This window comes from Cynocephalus volans, chromosome 4 (assembly GCF_027409185.1).
Source record: "Cynocephalus volans isolate mCynVol1 chromosome 4, mCynVol1.pri, whole genome shotgun sequence".
NCBI lineage: Eukaryota > Metazoa > Chordata > Mammalia > Dermoptera > Cynocephalidae > Cynocephalus > Cynocephalus volans.
Window position 1 is genome coordinate 8839309 of NC_084463.1, and position 16533 is coordinate 8855841.

The following is a 16533-nucleotide window of genomic DNA, read 5'->3' on the forward strand; positions in this document are numbered from 1 at the left end:
ATTCCTGGAATGGTGGCAAAGTTCTGACTTAAAATATTTAAAATATGATTTAAGGAGATGTATGTTTTAGGGCTTATATGTAATCTGTTAGAAATAGTTTTCTCCTGGGCTGGCCAGTTAGCTCAGTTGCTTAGAGTATGGTGCTGATAACACCAAGGTCCAGAGTTTGTTCCCTGTACCAGCCAGCTGTGGAGAAAAGAAAAAGTCTTCTCTAAAATTAAAAAAAAAAAGAAGAAAACTATAGTCTTCTAAAATGTAATTCTTAAAGAGCAGGGTGCAAAAATCACGGCCTTGAAAATAACAAACAAAATTTCTTAGGCAATTTTTTCATGAACATGTACTGAATTATATTACTTTGCTAGCAAGGTAATTATACAAGGTGGCATTGTTTTTGTTTTTTGCCAGTACTATATATGGTATGAAAACGCAGGGGTTCTAGAATTTGGAAACGAAATGTTTACAAAAGCAGCTAGTTGTTTTTTTTTTTTAAACAAGATAGGGTTTTCATTTTATAAAGTCATAAAAACATGTCCATAGCAGTGATAACAAAGGAAGTCTGTGGCAGGCTGGTTGGAGGTGTTTGGTGTGGTGACTATCAAAAGAAAAAAAATTTTCACATGTTAAGACGTGTGTGATAAGAATACACATGTGATTAAATTTGAAACACAAGTTTTTATCTTCCAACTGTATTGTCCAATTAACATAAAAGCATGAAATGGGGCCAAACAGGAATCAGAGGCAGAGCCTCAAACAAGTTCTAATTTAAATGGCCCATTGCCAGTGAGTTTTCTCCTGCTGAAAATATATACAATGTAAAATTTACACAGTTCTAAGTTTTCAGATGAATATTTTTTTGTTTGATATAGAGCAACCTGAATGTCTGTGTCCGGTGTACTTCATAGAGTTGTTTTTGAAGATTAAATGAGATCATGATGACAGCCCTTCGAAGATTTTAAAGCACTAGATAATTATAACCCTCTACAACTTCTCACTTAGTCTTACCCATTTTGCTTATACAATGGATAAGATTTAAAAAACGAAATAAGAGACTGGCCTGTTAGCTCAGTGGTTTAGAGTGCAGCCTTGCAAAACCAAGGTCAAGGGTTTGGATCCCTTTGCCAGCCAGCTGCCAAAAAGAAAAAAAAGTCCATGGTGTTCTCTTAGTCTGATGAAAGCATTTATGCATTAGGTGAAATAATTTTACTTGGAAATATTTTAAGAACCAGATGGATACCCACCTGTTTAGATATCATACAATGTGAAGGCTGGGAGAGGAATTAGATCAAGTATTTCTCAGACTTTTGGATTTAACATACCATTAAGAATAATAACAGCAATAATGATAATGAAGAAAAGATAAACACTAAGTGGACAACTTTATATTTTACTAAGTAAAGACATTAAAAAACTTAAAAATCTTTATACTTTTCTTTCATGAAAGGAAACTTTTTAAAAATTAAAAGTAAAATTAAAATTTATTTATTTTTTAAAATTTATTTTATTTATTGAATCAAAATCGATTATACATATTTTTGGGGTTGAACACTGAGATATGTTGCTTAAATCAATATTACTAGCATATATATTGTTACAAATCATAATTATTCTTTATGCCCCTTGTCCAATCTCTCCCCTTTCCCCCATTATCTCCCCCTCCCCCCTCTAATTGCCCTAGATTTCTTCTCTCCTTCTGAAAGAATAATGGTTACTCTTAATTTGTTGCCTAGATGATCTGTCCAATGCTGAGAGATGTGATCAGGTCCCCCAACATTATCATAGAGCAGATGCTTCTTCTGTCACTCTGAAATGGGTTTTGTGGAAAGAGACATCCTCTTCTTTTCTTTGTCTCTGCTGGTGACTCTTGTGTGAATGCACTCCAGTGGTTGGCAGACCATCTGCATGGTGGTTGTGGTGTCTAGCCGCTTTTGCGGCAGCCATTGTTATTGTGGTGGCTGTGGTGGGCCACCCATGTGGAGGTGCTGTTTTTGGTATGCTCCTTGGCACTGGCAGTATGCCTGGTTGTGGGGTGTGTTTGGTCCCCTTCTCCACGCCTCTGGTCCCTGGGCAGGCCCCAAGGCGCTGGTACCATGTGCCTGCTTGTGGGAGGGGTGGCCAGTCCCCGTCTCCATGCCTTGGGTCACTGGGTGAGACCCAAGGAGCTCGCCTGATGTGCCTGGTTGTGGGAGAGGGGTTTCGTCTCCTTCTCCATGCCCTGGGTCCCTGGGCGGGTGCTGAGGTGCTGGCACGGTGTGCCTAGTTGAGGGAGGGTAGTCTGGTCCCCTTCTCCATACCTCGGGTCCCCAGGTGGGCCCCGAGGCACTGGCGCAGTATGCCTGGTTGTGGGAGAGAGGTCCGGTCCCCTTCTTGCCTCGGATCCCCAGGTGGGCCCCGAGGTGCTGGAGTGGTGTGCCTTGTTGTGGGAGAGAGGTCTGGTCCCCTTCTCCATGCCTTGGGTCACTGGGAGGGACCCAACGTGCTGGCTTGGTGTGCTTGGTTGTGGGAGAGAGGTCCGGTCCCTTTCTCCATGCCCTGGTCCCTGGGTGGGCTCTGAGGTGCTGACATGTTGTGCCTGGTTGTGGGAGGGTGGTCCAGTCCCCTTCTCCATACCCTGGGTCCCTGGGCAGGCCCCGAGGTGCTGGCATGGTGTCCCTGGTTGTGGGAGAGAGGTCTGTTCCCCTTCTCCTTGCCTCAGGTCCCCAGGCAGTCCCCAAGGTGCTGGCATGGTGTGCCTGGTTGTGGGAGGTGGTCCAGTCCCCTTCTCCGTGCCTCGGGTCTCCGGGCTGGCCCCAGGCACTGGCGCAGTTTGCCTGGAAGTGGGTGTGGGGTCCAGTCCCCGGATCCAAGCCTCCAGTTCCCAGGCACACCTGGCCAGAACTAATTTTTTGCCCTTTGCTTCTAACACAGGGGAACTTCCTGTGGGAACCAGTACTTGAGCTGTGTGGTTGTTTAAATTGCCACTTTGTTGCTGTTTCCTTAGGGAAGGCTTTTTGTGCAGCTCAGAGTTTAGTGGTTGATCTTATAGGTACTTCTGGCTCTCCAGAGACCCAGTGGATCTGTGTTCTGTAGCATCTTTGATCTGGGCCTGAGTTTTTTCATCAAACTGCACCCCAGGCAATTCTGCATTCCTGACCATTCTCCTCTGAGTAGTCCTGTGCTGACTGGGGGGAGGGTGTCTGTCCTTGCTGTGTCCCAGTGTTCTCCCAGTGTTTCCATCTCACCCACCACCCACACTCCAAACACTTCCCATGGGATGGGCCCTGCACTGGTCCCTTGCGATGACTCACCAGCCTCTGAATGGCTCCCTTTTTTCAATTGTTCTGGCTCCTCGCTCCTGTGTGGGTCCATGGGAACCCTAATAGTGGTCTTGCTGTCCTGGGGGCCGCCAAGGCCCTCTTCTGCCCTGCTGCCTCCAAGTAATTCCATCTGAAGGGCACAGCTGCAGCTTCTGCCGGCTTCTGCTCCATGCACTCATCAGCTCGAGCCTTAAAGCAGCCGTGGCCCGAAATGCTCAGAGGAGCTCTTTCTTTCTCTCATCATAGTTTCTCCTGCCTTCATGAACTCCATAGGTGTCTCCTCTTCTTCCCCTCAACTCCAGTGGCCCCAGCTTGGCTGATGTTACATTTTTATAGTTGTAAATTTGGTTGATTTGTGGGAGAGAATGATGCTGGGAATCGTCTATTCCACCATCTTGACTGGAACTCTGAAAGGACACTTTTAGTACCAAAAAAAAAAAAAAAAAAATAGGAAGTACATGGTATCAAAATAAAGATCAGTCCTTTAAAGTGAATACATTTCTTTATGAAAATTTATTGCTTTTTCCTTCATTCTACCACAGATGGAAAAAATTCAACACAGACTGCTATCAGTTCTCAGACAGTGAGTGATTGGGACCCATTAAAGACTGTCAATAACTTCACCATAATCATCTAGTCTAGTATTTAGTAAGTGGTCTATATTTCACAATGTTAGCAAATCAAATTAAACAAGCTAAATGCCTATTTTCTAGTAACTTATTTAAAACAACTGGCTTTCTCACAAACAGAAAATAAATATATACACACAATGCTACCAATTCTTGATGACAACTAACACAAATTAGCAAAAGGGAAAAAACATTATTAATATATTTAAGTGTTAAATAGTTCGTTAAGGTGTACAATTATGTACCTAGAGTTGATGGAGAGGTGTTACTGACCTTTGCTTTATGAAGTGATGTACTTGTTTGTTTTTTTCTTCAACACCCACTAACTGGGCATCAGTTTAGGATGTCTACCTCTAAAATAACAGTCAAAGTCTCCACATGCATGTGAACCATATGGTTACAAAATAGTTTTGAAAGCTGCTGTCAATCAGGTCGACCAAACTGACTGACACACCCAGAAAGGAATTTTCTAAAGGGTGTAATTCTATTCAGTCTCTAGCTCTCGATAAAAAGAAAAAAAAACCGAAAAAAAAAAAAAAAGTATGATTCTGAAAGTTTGGCTGCATCAAACAGAGAGGGGCAGGAACTGTGATTCAGGATCTAGAAGCTTCGCTTGTAGGCCAGGGGATCCCTGGTTTAAACCCTTCCTGCAAAAAGGTTATCTGGAATGGGACGTGACTTTTATTTGAAAAGAGGAGGCAGTGTACTACGAATATCTTTGTGTTTCTTTGCTGAGATTCCAAGCTGCGGGGACACACACCGGTCTTGCCTCGGCAACTGCTCCTTTCCTGAGAGACCGGTTTCAGATCTTTCTCTTCCAAACACACACCGGGAAGGCAGGAAGTGACTTTTCATTTGACGAAGATTTCAAGCCAACGGGGAAAGAGCGGGAGGTACGTGGAAGCCCGCCTTCCCTTAGGCCAGGCCCGGGCGGCCGTCCTGCCCCCGTCACGTGACTCGCGCGCTGACTGTCGGGAGGGCCAGGCGCTTCCTGCCTCTGCCCGCGGAGTCTGCGCACTGGCAGGCGCTCGCTCACCTCAGTGTCGCGCTTTCGCCGACGAGAAAGGTTCTGATGCTGAGTTTTAGATTGATTTTGGGGTGGGGCTGGAGGGATGAACTCCTGTGCGAGTCTGATTGAGCGAGAAGCAAGGCAGTGAGAGGATGGAAGGTTCCTTTCAGGGTCTTTTAGTGGGGCCGAAGCACAAGTAGGAAAGAGAGGGGAGGGGAGGTCGGGAAGAGAGAGAAAAGTAGGTGAAATGGCCTGAGGGGCCAGCATGGCGTTGAGAAGGAAGAGGAGACTAGAAGAAAGCGGATGAATAAGGCAGGGCAGGTAGTGCTTGGAAATGACCAAGTCACCAGCGCCTCAGTTTGCATAGCTGGAGTCAGTGGCTTTGAATGGTAGTTGTTACAGGAGGAGGACCAGCCTCTCGACAAGGCCTGGATTCGGCTGAGGTCTTCAATTATGACGGAAAACTAGTTTTCACAGAAACAGAACTACTTAATTATAAAAGGTTTTATTTGACGTGCACATTCTGTTACTTTGAGAGAGGGTAGAAGAGGTATGAAAGAAAAGGGAAGAATAAAAGAGGAAGAGGGAAGAGAGAAAAACCACATGTTGGCTTCTCTGAAACATTTTTCAACTCCCAAGGCAAAGTTAGGACGCTGTGCATGCGTAATATTTTCTACATTATTACTCTTATAGCACTTAAACTTATATACTGTCAAGGTACTGGCAGGACTGTGTAAGTACTATACAGAACTGACGAAACAAACATCTTTATAATTTGTTGTTGCTCTGTCTTTTAAATATGCATATTATATACAACTAATCAAACATTCATCACAGTTACCCAGGTCAGCATAGTTTCTCAAAAAAAAAAAAAAACAAAACAAACATTAAATCGATAACTTGAAAGTAGACAGGGCTCCTCATCTTTAAGACGAAGAGACTATACCCTTCTAAGTTTCTACAAGTTTTATTTAAGTTTAAAACTTTGTCTTTCAGACTCCTAGGGAAAATACCTCCAGAATTTATGGGAAAGTAATTTAAAAGTGAACTTTGACGGTACAGTAAGATAAAGTAGGGTCAATGGAAACAATCTCAGATTAGAAAAGTGAGGAGATCCTGTCTCTGACCCAGCCCAGTCTTACTGGTTTGAACTTGATCAGCCATCTCTGTCTCTGTTTTCTCATTTGTAAAAAGTAAGATTGAATTAGATAAACTATAAGATCTATTTCAACATTAAGACTTTGTGAAGGGCCGAGCCCGTGGCGCACTCGGGAGAGTGCGGCGCTGGGAGCGCGGCAACGCTCCCGCCGCGGGTTCGGATCCTATATAGGAATGGCCGGTGCGCTCACTGGCTGAGTGCCGGTCACGAAATAGACAAAAAAAAAAAAAAAAAAAAAAAGACTTTGTGAAGATAGGGCTGGCCAGTTAGCTCAGGTGGTTAGAGTGCAGTCTTACAACACCAACGTCAAGAGTTCAGTTTCCCATACTGGCCTGACAAAAAAAAAAAAAAAAAAAAAAGATTTTTGTGAAGAAAGAATCTTAACTGAGCCAGTCCTGAAATATGGCAGAAGTGCCAAAGAGACTAATTTGGCTGAGTGTATATAGAGGAGTAGTTGAAAATGATGGGAATGGTAGATTGCCCAGGTGATTGTGACCCTGGATGCTGTATTATGGAATTTGAACTTATTTTGGAACAAGGAATACTCAACGGAAGGTTTTTGAGTTAAGGGAATGCAGTAATCAAAGTTTTGAAAATTACCCAAACAGTTGGTAGGATGAATTAGAGAAGGGAGAAATTAAGTTTAGGTAAGTGACAGATAATGAGAGCCTAAATTAGCAGCAGCAGTGGGAGTGGAAAAAAGGGAAGGATTCAAGAGAGCTGTAGCATGGAGTTTGTACTTAAATTTGGCATTGCTTTACACTTTTGCAGCTTGTGCCCCCAGAATATGATGGCAAGTCACCTTGTAAAACCTGATACTAGAAATTGCAAGAGGCCGAGAGAATTAGAGGTAAGCTGTGTGCTCCCGAAACCTTAATCTTTTATTCTATTTTACATTTCAAATTTCTTCCATTTAAGAAAGCTCTATTGACAGATGGAGTTTAGTGTTTTCATATTCCCAGAGCTAGCATTGTGCCAACAGAAGCTATGTTGACTCCAGCTGCTTTTTCACTAAATAGAGGTGTCCAAGAAACTACTGGGAAATTTCATTTTGGTAGCTTGTGCTCTAGAGACAGAAATGAGTGCGTACCTTTATGATACCTAGGACTTTAATACATAATTATTTTGATATGATAAATAAAATACCTAGGTACTGTAGTAACTGACCTTTTTAAAGAAGAGCACTATATCCTGTCCATCACTGCTGTCCTCACCAGTTGATCTGTTGCGTTTGGGACATTATTTGTTCCCTTGATGATTATATTATCTTGCAGAATTTTGCAAGCATTTGGCTATTGTCAAAATTATGGTTTTACTATATTGCAGTGAAAACATCTAGTGATTCCACATACAGGACACTTTTTCACCAGGGGATTTAAAACCAAAATAAAATTTAATATGTTGAGCATGGTGCTTCTTGGGCCTAAAAGTTTCCTTGGTAATAAAATTTCAAATGCCTATAATTTCTAGCATGTTTGCTTTTTTCTGAAAAATATTTTATATGCTTTTAAAAAAATAAACAGAATGTGTATGTCCTAAGGAGCTCTTATTGACCATTTACCTATTTCCTTTATTTTGTGCTATTAGCCTCAAATGCCAGATAGTCCACAGCTGTCCTCTCTTGGAAAATCAGATTCATCTTTCTCAGAAAGTTCTGGACTGTTTTATAAAGATGAAACCCTGGAGAAAGGTTTGAATGGTGATGTATAAAATACTTATATTTCTATGCATCAATTTTATAATGCAGAATGTTTGTTATATTTCATAACTTACTTGGTGATTTTTTTGAACAGATATGAGCAAGGAAATTAATCTAATGTTGTCTACATATGCAAAGATCTTAAGGCAAGTACTTCTAGTATATTCTCTAGGGGTTTTATGTTAGAAATAGAAGTTTCCTTCTGGAAACTCTGTAATGGGAAGTTTAATTCTGCGGCTGCAAAACCTATCCACTAATTAAAATTTTGGAACTTTTTATTCCACCTCAGTTCTTTATAATAGATTAGCTAGTTATTTTCAGGGAATAACCTCAACTTTTCCAATAAACATCCTTTGTTTTGCTATTGCCAAAGCTAATGCTAGACTGGATATATCTTGGTCTCTAATTAGATAACATTACATTTTAAATTTTATGTAAAACCTCTTTGAGAAAAATATCATTTGGTTAAATTGTTGATAATAACAGTGACATTAAGATAAATATTTCATATATTTCTATTTTATCTATGTATATTTGAAGGCTGAATTTAAAATATTTTATTGGCTGGACATCATGTTTTATAAGGTGCTTTTTTAAACTACTGGATAGTCATTATACTTTATGAATAATGGTTTGTGTGGCTGTAAAAATAATGTATATATTTTAATATTAGAGTTATAACATATAAGATACACTTTCTGCTCTATCAGGAGATATTTGAGTGGTAAAACATATTTGTGAGAATAATTAACTTTTTCCTGAAGAGTACTAGTAAATTAATGAAGCTCTCTGGTGCACAAAGCCATTTAAATGAAATAGCTAACAAATGTATAATAAAGAACATCACTGTGATGGTGTGTTTAGATTTTATGAATATTTAGGTTAACGTAAAGCTTTTTTTTCCCCATTAGTGAGAGAGCAGCAGTAGATGCATCTTACATTGACGAGATAGATGGACTCTTCAAAGAAGCCAATACTATTGAAAACTTTTTAATACAAAAACGAGAGTTCCTGAGACAGAGGTTTACAGTGATTGCAAACACACTGCACAGATAAAATGTAACTTAAAATAAGATGAAAATTTAAACCCATTATTGTTGTAATGAAAAAAAAATGATATTTATGCTCTGAAAGCTCTCTAATTGTTAAAGGAAATGTGTATCTTAAACAGAGAAGGGGAAACTCTTTGACTTTCTTTTCTAGACTTAAAAGGGGCTTCAAGCTGGAAATTAATTTGAAATAATACAGTTTCTCTTTTAAGTGTCAAATATTTGGCATATTTTATAAAAATGTAAGTTATTTAAATTTATGTGGATTCTTCTCTTTCCTTAAACTTCCTAGCCTTTCTTAAACTTCTAAAAGAGGACCCAGTTAATTTGATAATGTTTACAATATTGTTCTTTTTTCTTTAGAATATTTTCTTTAAATAACAGCTTTGGTGATAGTTTTAAAATGTTTTTCATGGTCAGTATTATAAAAGAACATTAAAACCTTAAAGGTAATTTGTCCAGTTTCTCAATATGTAATAAAATATAACTGTGTGCTATTGCTATTTAATTTTACTATTTGATTATTTTCACTATTAGTTATTATATATGGCTAATCAAAACTCTTGGTTTAAAATGATTTTCTTGTGGTAAAAGTAGTAAAATAAAAACCAGAAATTACTAACCATAACCTTGTCTGAATTGGCTTTTTACACATCGAGCGCATCAATGCGTGCTGTTAATGAATTATGTTTAGAAACCTTAGCAACAGTGTGGTGTGGGATAAAGGTTAGTCATCCAGAAGTAAAGAGAACAGCTTAAGTAATAAGATGACTTTGGCAGCTCACTTCAATCCTATTATAGTTTAAAAAGTTGAGGCGTACCACGTGCACAGTTGTGCTGGGAGAGTTCGTGTTCCTGCAGTCTTCATTCTTTCTCAGCGACTGAGAACCTGCTGTGTGAAATATGAGTGGAAGTGGAAGATCGTTCAGAGCTAGGGGACGAAGAGGCGATCAAGGGTCTCCTCAGCTGGTTGGGCCTGTGGTTGCCCAGCAGCCTAGTAATGAACAATCTCAACAAGAGGAGCCATCAGGTGAAAGTTGGAATATTACTGCTGGTCAGGAGAGAGAAGATGAGGGAGCACCTGAGATTCAAGAGACTGAACTGAAAGCTGATCTCCAGGAACTGTCTCAGCCAAAGAGTGGAGGTAAATGTGGAGATTTTTTTGATGTTTTACCCAGTCTAGAGCCTGTTAAAATCCCAGAAGCAGGCAAAAGGGAACCACAGGTTTAAAAGAAGACAAGCTGAAACAGTACACACTGTTCTCATGTTGGATATCTGACTTAATAAAGTTTTACAGTTTTCTCAAAAAAAAAAAAAAATTCACAGAGTGGAATAGTGTATTACCTAAATTGCTAAAGAGGCAGGGACTGAATCTTTTTCTTGGTATTCTCACTTTATTTTTTTATTTTTTATTTTTTTCTAGGATCCGAACCCGTGGCCTTGGTGTTATCAGCACCGCACTCTACCGAGTGAGCCACGGGCCGGCCCGGTATTCTCACTTTATAGCACAGTATTTGATATATTAGTGCTCAAAAATATTTGTTAAATTCATAAGATCGTACGTATATGTTTATATGTTTTTTAAGGGCATAACTTCATTGGATCCTATTCATACTAGATTGTCAGAAAATGTTTTGTAAAATTATTGAAAAGAAAAGAAAGGATGAAATGACGGAAGGAGAAACAAAGGATGAAAGATAAATTGTTGCCAGATGGTAGAGTCTTTTATTGACAATCTAAATTTGGACTTTATTCTGTATCTGAATCTTTCAGAGAGGAATGGCATAATGAAATTGAATCCTTGGATCAAGATCAACTAACTGACAACAGTAATGTGGGGACAGATTCGAAAAAGGAAACTTTAGGGAGGGAGACCACCACTGGTGGTCCAATTTTAATATTTCAAACAGCTTTTTATTATGTGTAGATTGTTGATGAACTTGTCATGGAAATGAGATTAAGAGAGATTACTGGTGTTTTGAAGGCCCGCCCCTTCCCTCCCACTTTCCACCCCGTTCTGTCAGTGAGCCCGGAACAGCCCAGAAAGCTCTGTGAGTGTTCTTTGTTTAGTGTTACTTACAACTGCCAGTGAGCTTCTCACTGAAATCTACTCAATACAAAATGCTTTTTCAAATCCTTCACCGTTTTGTCAGCAATCTTTCTACCAGCAATATGGGTTTCCTTTCTCTGATAGTGCACCGGCTCCCAGGTAGGGTGTATACCTCTTCCTCTTCTTCCTACCAGCTTGCACGTAGAATTCTGTGCTTCTTTCCTGAAGATTACTGGGGGCTTTTGAAGCTTTCCATTCTGTGTGGAGCAGATAGAGGCAGCTACTCCGCAGAGCCGGAAGTTAATGGAGTCAGGATTATTTCCTTGTCGTCATGGAAACAGCCTTCATGTTTGTGTATTTTATACAACATGTAGGGGCAGAATTCAGGGTTTAGGGATTCTCTTGGATCTGCAATAAGAAGAATATTCACTCTTCAGACTTTTCTAAATTGAAAATCACTGGCTTGCTTTCTAATGTAAATATTTGGTGGTTCTATTTGCATTCAGGGGGACTGCCTTAAAACTGGTTATTGTAGCTTTCTATTATAGCTATTACTACTACGTGATTGTATTTCTTGAAATTGGCTGATATACAGCTATCAGAAATCATATCGGTATGCACTGTAAGTTTTATTTTAATTATTTTAGATTTAATTGAGGCTTTTTTTTTTTTTTTTTTTTTTGTCTTTTTCGTGACCAGCACTCAGCCAGTGAGTGCACGGGCCACTCCTATATAGGATCCGAACCCGCGGCGGGAGCGTCGCTGCGCTCCCAGTGCAGCACTCTCCCGAGTGTGCCACGGGCTCGGCCCTAATTGAGGCTTTTAATCACAAAATAAATGCAGCCTATAAAGCATAAGTAACATCATCAGGTGATTATTTATTTATTTATTTATATTTACATATGCATTGTTACAAATGATACTTATTCTTTATGCCCCTTGTCCAATCTATCCCCTTCCCCCTCCCCCTTTCCCTCTCTCCAATTCCCTATACAGGCCAGCTGCCAAAAAAATTTTTTATTTAATTCAGTAATTTAGTGCTTGCAGTATGCAAGGCAATGTGTTAGGTACTAGAGGGAGAGGGGAAACAAAAACTCAAGGAGTACTGGTAGTAGAAGTTTAGAAGTTATAAAGTATATTCACCTTTATCACACGAGACAATAAGGTAAGGGCCATAAGAGAGCTATAAACAGATGCTGTGTGAGTTCAGACTAAAGGAAATCAGTTCTTTTTTTTTTTTTTAAAGATGACTGGTAAGGGGATCTTAACCCCTGACTTGGTGTTAGCACCACACTCTCCAAGTGAGTTAACTGGCCATTCTTATATAGGGATCTGAACCCGTGGCCTTGGTGTTATCAGCACCACATTCTCCCAAGTGAGCCATGGGCTGGCCCCAGAAAATCAGTTCTTGCTGTAGGAAATGGGAATGCTGTGATTGTGAAGCAGGTGACATGTAAACTGGATCTTGAAGGATTAGTTGAGTAAGTGAATTTCATTTGAAGGAGATGAGAAATCTAGGTGAAAAGAATGGTATGATTTTGATGAGAAGAGGATAGGTAGTGGTCTAGTTAGGCTGGAGTAGAAGGCATTAATGAGAGACAGAACTGCACAGGTAGGTTGGGGTGAGACTGTACAGGGCCTTCATCAGTGCCTGGCCAAGGAGTTTAGACTTTACCTGGTAGACAGTGAGGAGCCGTTTGTGAAGGTATTATGAAAGAACATATGATGAAATCAGATCTATACTTAGAAAATTAGTAGCAGTTCTTTCCAGCCTTTTTCACATCACAGCACATGTAGAAAATGTTAATATTTTACCTTACATTGGGGTAAATTGGATGGGATCTGGAGCCCTGATGAGCTACTTAGAGCTGGAGGCAATTGGCCTGGGGCCTCTGGCCATCTCAAGGGCTAAGGGGATCAAGAGGCCCACTAATTAGGGAGCTCTGGTGTAGAAGATAGCTCGATTTCTATCTAGTTTCTCCTTCCAATTAGGAGGCTGTTATAATTTCCAGTTAAGAGGTTGGGAGGGCCTAAATTAGGACAGTAGGAAGGAAGTGACTGATAGGCAAGAGAATCTGAGGCATCAATGCTGATGAGTACAGGTTTAGGCCAGGAAAAAAATGGGGGGGGGGGGCACCTACCCTGGAGGGAGGACAAATCTTTGCAAGGGACTTCCTCCAGTCATCCTTGCAGATTTTTGAGCCCTAGTACTTTATACTGGCCACCCTATATCATCCCCTTAGCATCTCCTTACTGGTGCTATGTGGGTATAGTCAGCAGAACTTAACTACTTAGTAAATATGAGGGACAGTGGAGAAAATAAGTTCAAGGCCAACAGATCTTAAAACTAGGTGATTTAACAGGAGGGAAAATTGGAAAGGGGAATATGAAGAATTCTGTTTTGACGTGTTGGAAGTCAGCTTCAAAAAGTAATTGGTGAAATTAGGAGACTAGATAAGATGATCAAGGGAGTGATGAAATTAAAGAGTAAAGGTCAAAGGTCACACTTTAGGACTACATTCATGAGATGATAAGGGGAAAAGGAATCCATAAAGGGAGTTAACATTTGGAAAGTATCTGCTATCATATTTAACTATGATGATAAACATGAACAGGAATATTAACCTCCCTTTATCCCCATTTTATCACTGAGGTTCAGAGAGACTAAGTAATTTGCCCAAGGTTGTTAGCTAATAAGTAATGAAGTTGGCATAAAGCAGAGAGCAGTCAGAGAGGGAGTTGGAAAGTTAGAATAGTACAATGTCTCAGAAGCCAAGATTAGAAAGGGGTTTAATGAGCTGTTGACAACAATGTCTAGTACTATGCAAAGTTTGAAGAGCATATACTATACTGCTAACAGCATGCTATGAAGTATTAGAACATATAGACATGTAAATATTTTTTAAAATGTAAAATACTTTAAATTCATGTACTATCTCTACTCAGATAAATGCCCAATCAAGGTACTTGATTTAATTCTACTTAAATAAGATGAGTAAAATCCCACCTGATCTCAGGGAATTTATCTTAATCTAAGAGGAGGATAAGATAAATATGCATAATGTTAACAAAAGTAGAGTAAAGTAAATACCTGAAGGTTTCCTTTTCTATCTTTCAAAGCATCTTCTTTATACTTCTAATACTGTAGTTCCCAAATTTTAGTATGCCTAAGAATACCTGCTTGTCCCTCCCCAGAGATTCTGATTTATGAGGTCCAGAGTGGAGTCCAGGAATCTGCATTTTAGCAATAATATGGTATTTCTGTTCCAAGTAGTCCTCAGATCAGACATTGAGAAACAATGCTGAAATAAAACATTCATTACAGTATCAATGATCTGTTTGTATGTCTGTACTAGGCAGTGAGTTCCTTTATGTCAGAGTTCTAATACTTTTTATTCCTCAGCAGTGCCTAACACTTTATGAATAAAATAATTCAAAGAAAGAAGATATTACATTGTGTTAGATTGATCATTAAAAGCTGTGTAAATAATAGCTAGCATATTTTGAGTATTTACTCTGTTCAAAAGCTTTACATAAACAAGCTATTTATTACTTATAGTCTTAGGAGTGTTACTGAACCCAAGTCTTGCTGCCTGCTGCCAAACAGAAACGAATGACTCAAAAGTCAAACGTGTGAAAAGGGAAGGCAATTTTATTCAGGACTGGTAAACTTGAAGAAGATGGTAGGCTAACTCATCTCATATTCTCAAACTAACCAAGGGTTTTTATGGGGTAAGAAGCGGGAAGCGAAAAGCAGGAGGGAGCGGACCTGTAAGGGGCCAGGTGCAAATTCTCGCCAAGGCTCCATCTAGTTTCTGTTCTGATCCTTGATGTTATCTAAGAGTCCTGAAGGATTTTGATTTGCTTTGGGGTGGAATTAGCACAGCTTTATTGATGTCTTCCTTGGTTTCTCAGGGTCTGGACAGTAAGTGCCTCATAGCAAGTTTGAAGCTCCAAGCTATCTGGAAGACCTTTTTACATTTATGTAAATAATGTCATCCCATCCCAAAACCAAGGTTCAAAATATAAAGTAACCATGGGAAAAGATGGAACTCAGACAGATGCATGCTAGCCTTTATGCTTATCTTATATTCTGCCAGACAAGCATACTCCTATTTCCGGGGACTTGGCCAGCAAGTTTGCCTTGTTAACTTCCTCCAATGCTGAGGACTGCTTCAGCCCTAGGGGAAAAGGATCAAATTTGATCAAATATGAGGGGTCCTGCTGGTATAATTCCTCCCTTCTTCTTCCTCCATCTTGAGGGGGTACTTTAGTCTTGTTCACTCTAACAGGAATGATAAGAATTATTATTATGCCCACCTTAGAAAGGAGGAAACACTATACTGGCAAGCTGCCAAAAAAGAAAAAAAAAAGGAGGAAACAGCACGAAGAGGTTAAAGTGTCTTGGTCAAGGCTGCTCATTTGGGGATTCAGACAGTGAGAAAAAGATGTGATGAGGGTGGAAGCAGGGTCAGAGAGATGCTGTGCTGCTAGCTGTGGAGAGGAAGGGGCCACGAGCCAAGGAATTCAGGCAGTCTCCAGAAGTTGGAAAAGATAAGGAAATGGAGAAGATTGTAGCACAGTAACAATTACTTCGAATTTATGAACTACAAAAAAAAAAAAAAAAAAAAAGGAATTTATGAGCTACAGAACTGTCAGATAACAGAAAAAAGAAAAAAAAAACAAAACCTGTCAGATAATCATTTGTGGTGTTTTAAGCTACTAAGTTTGTGGTAATAACAGCCATAATAGGAAGCTAACCAGAGCCCTAACTGAGAAGACGAGGAATAAGCCTAAGTCCCCTTCCAACATGCCCAGCATGAAGCAAGCACTGGACTAGGCACTAGGGGCATTACAAAGGCCAGCTCTAGACAGCTAAGTTTCATGAGGGCAGCTCCCAGCACAGGCACACAGGGGACATTAAATAAAAATCTGGGCAATGAATGCAATGAAGGAAAAAAAAAGGCTGCTTATTTGGGAAGTGTTTCTGCCAAGATTTGAACCCAAGCAGTCTGGAACCAAGCAGAGCCCCAACTCACATTCTTAAATATTATACTATGCTGACTCTTAAAGAAAGTAATGTTTGAGATTGCCCTTAAACAATATCTTAGGAATAGGTATTGAGAAGGACATTCAGGGTGAAAGTGAATTTTATTTGAGAAATCAGGAAATAGTTTAGTTGGGTTTGACTGAATTGTTACATGTCATACAGGAAAAATAGAAGGTCTCATGTGCTACACACTGAATTTTTGAAAGATTTAAAAGAAATGGGATAATAGATATAATACTATAACTTGCTTAAAAAATGCAAATCTTATGTCTTTAGAGGAATAGTGTCCATATGTCTTAGTTCATTTTTCTAGTCTATACATCTATATCACTGTTAAACTTTTACGAAAGAAAATAAAGGACTGTATTTTATGACACCTAATTAATTATATATTTGACCATACCTCTGCATTAAGGCAATACTGCCTTGTGAACACTCAGTAAGTATGAAACAATTTTCAGTTCCTAATTATACAGTAATGATTTTTACTTCTTGCGGCTTTTCTTGTTTTGTTTTTTTCTTTTTAAAATTATTTTTATTTATTTATTTTTTACTTATGGCTTTTGGACTTCAGGTAATTTCAGACTTGGTATCA

At 39.5% G+C, this 16533-nt stretch overlaps 2 protein-coding genes across 6 annotated transcripts in view; both read left to right on the forward strand.

The window, feature by feature from the left end:
• Positions 1 to 4934: 4934 nt before the first annotated feature.
• TEX12 (testis expressed 12) lies at positions 4935 to 9154 on the forward strand. The gene is made up of 5 exons (XM_063095941.1): positions 4935 to 4988; positions 6862 to 6940; positions 7678 to 7789; positions 7884 to 7935; positions 8701 to 9154. Exons 2-5 carry the CDS (start codon positions 6878 to 6880, stop codon positions 8843 to 8845), a joined length of 372 nt encoding a protein of 123 aa, XP_062952011.1. The 5' UTR covers positions 4935 to 4988; positions 6862 to 6877; the 3' UTR covers positions 8846 to 9154.
• A 529-nt stretch (positions 9155 to 9683) lies between these two features.
• The window catches only part of BCO2 (beta-carotene oxygenase 2), a 44420-nt gene continuing 37570 nt past the window's right edge, over positions 9684 to 16533 (forward strand). For 3 of the 5 annotated variants that reach the window (XM_063093260.1, XM_063093264.1, XM_063093261.1), the window contains exon 1: positions 9684 to 9982. In XM_063093260.1, the coding sequence (XP_062949330.1) occupies positions 9742 to 9982 (241 nt within the window). In that variant the 5' untranslated portion in view covers positions 9684 to 9741. Of the gene's footprint in view, positions 9983 to 10879; positions 11048 to 16533 lie in introns of those variants that run through there. The other 2 variants (XM_063093262.1, XM_063093263.1) reach the window with 1 other exon arrangement.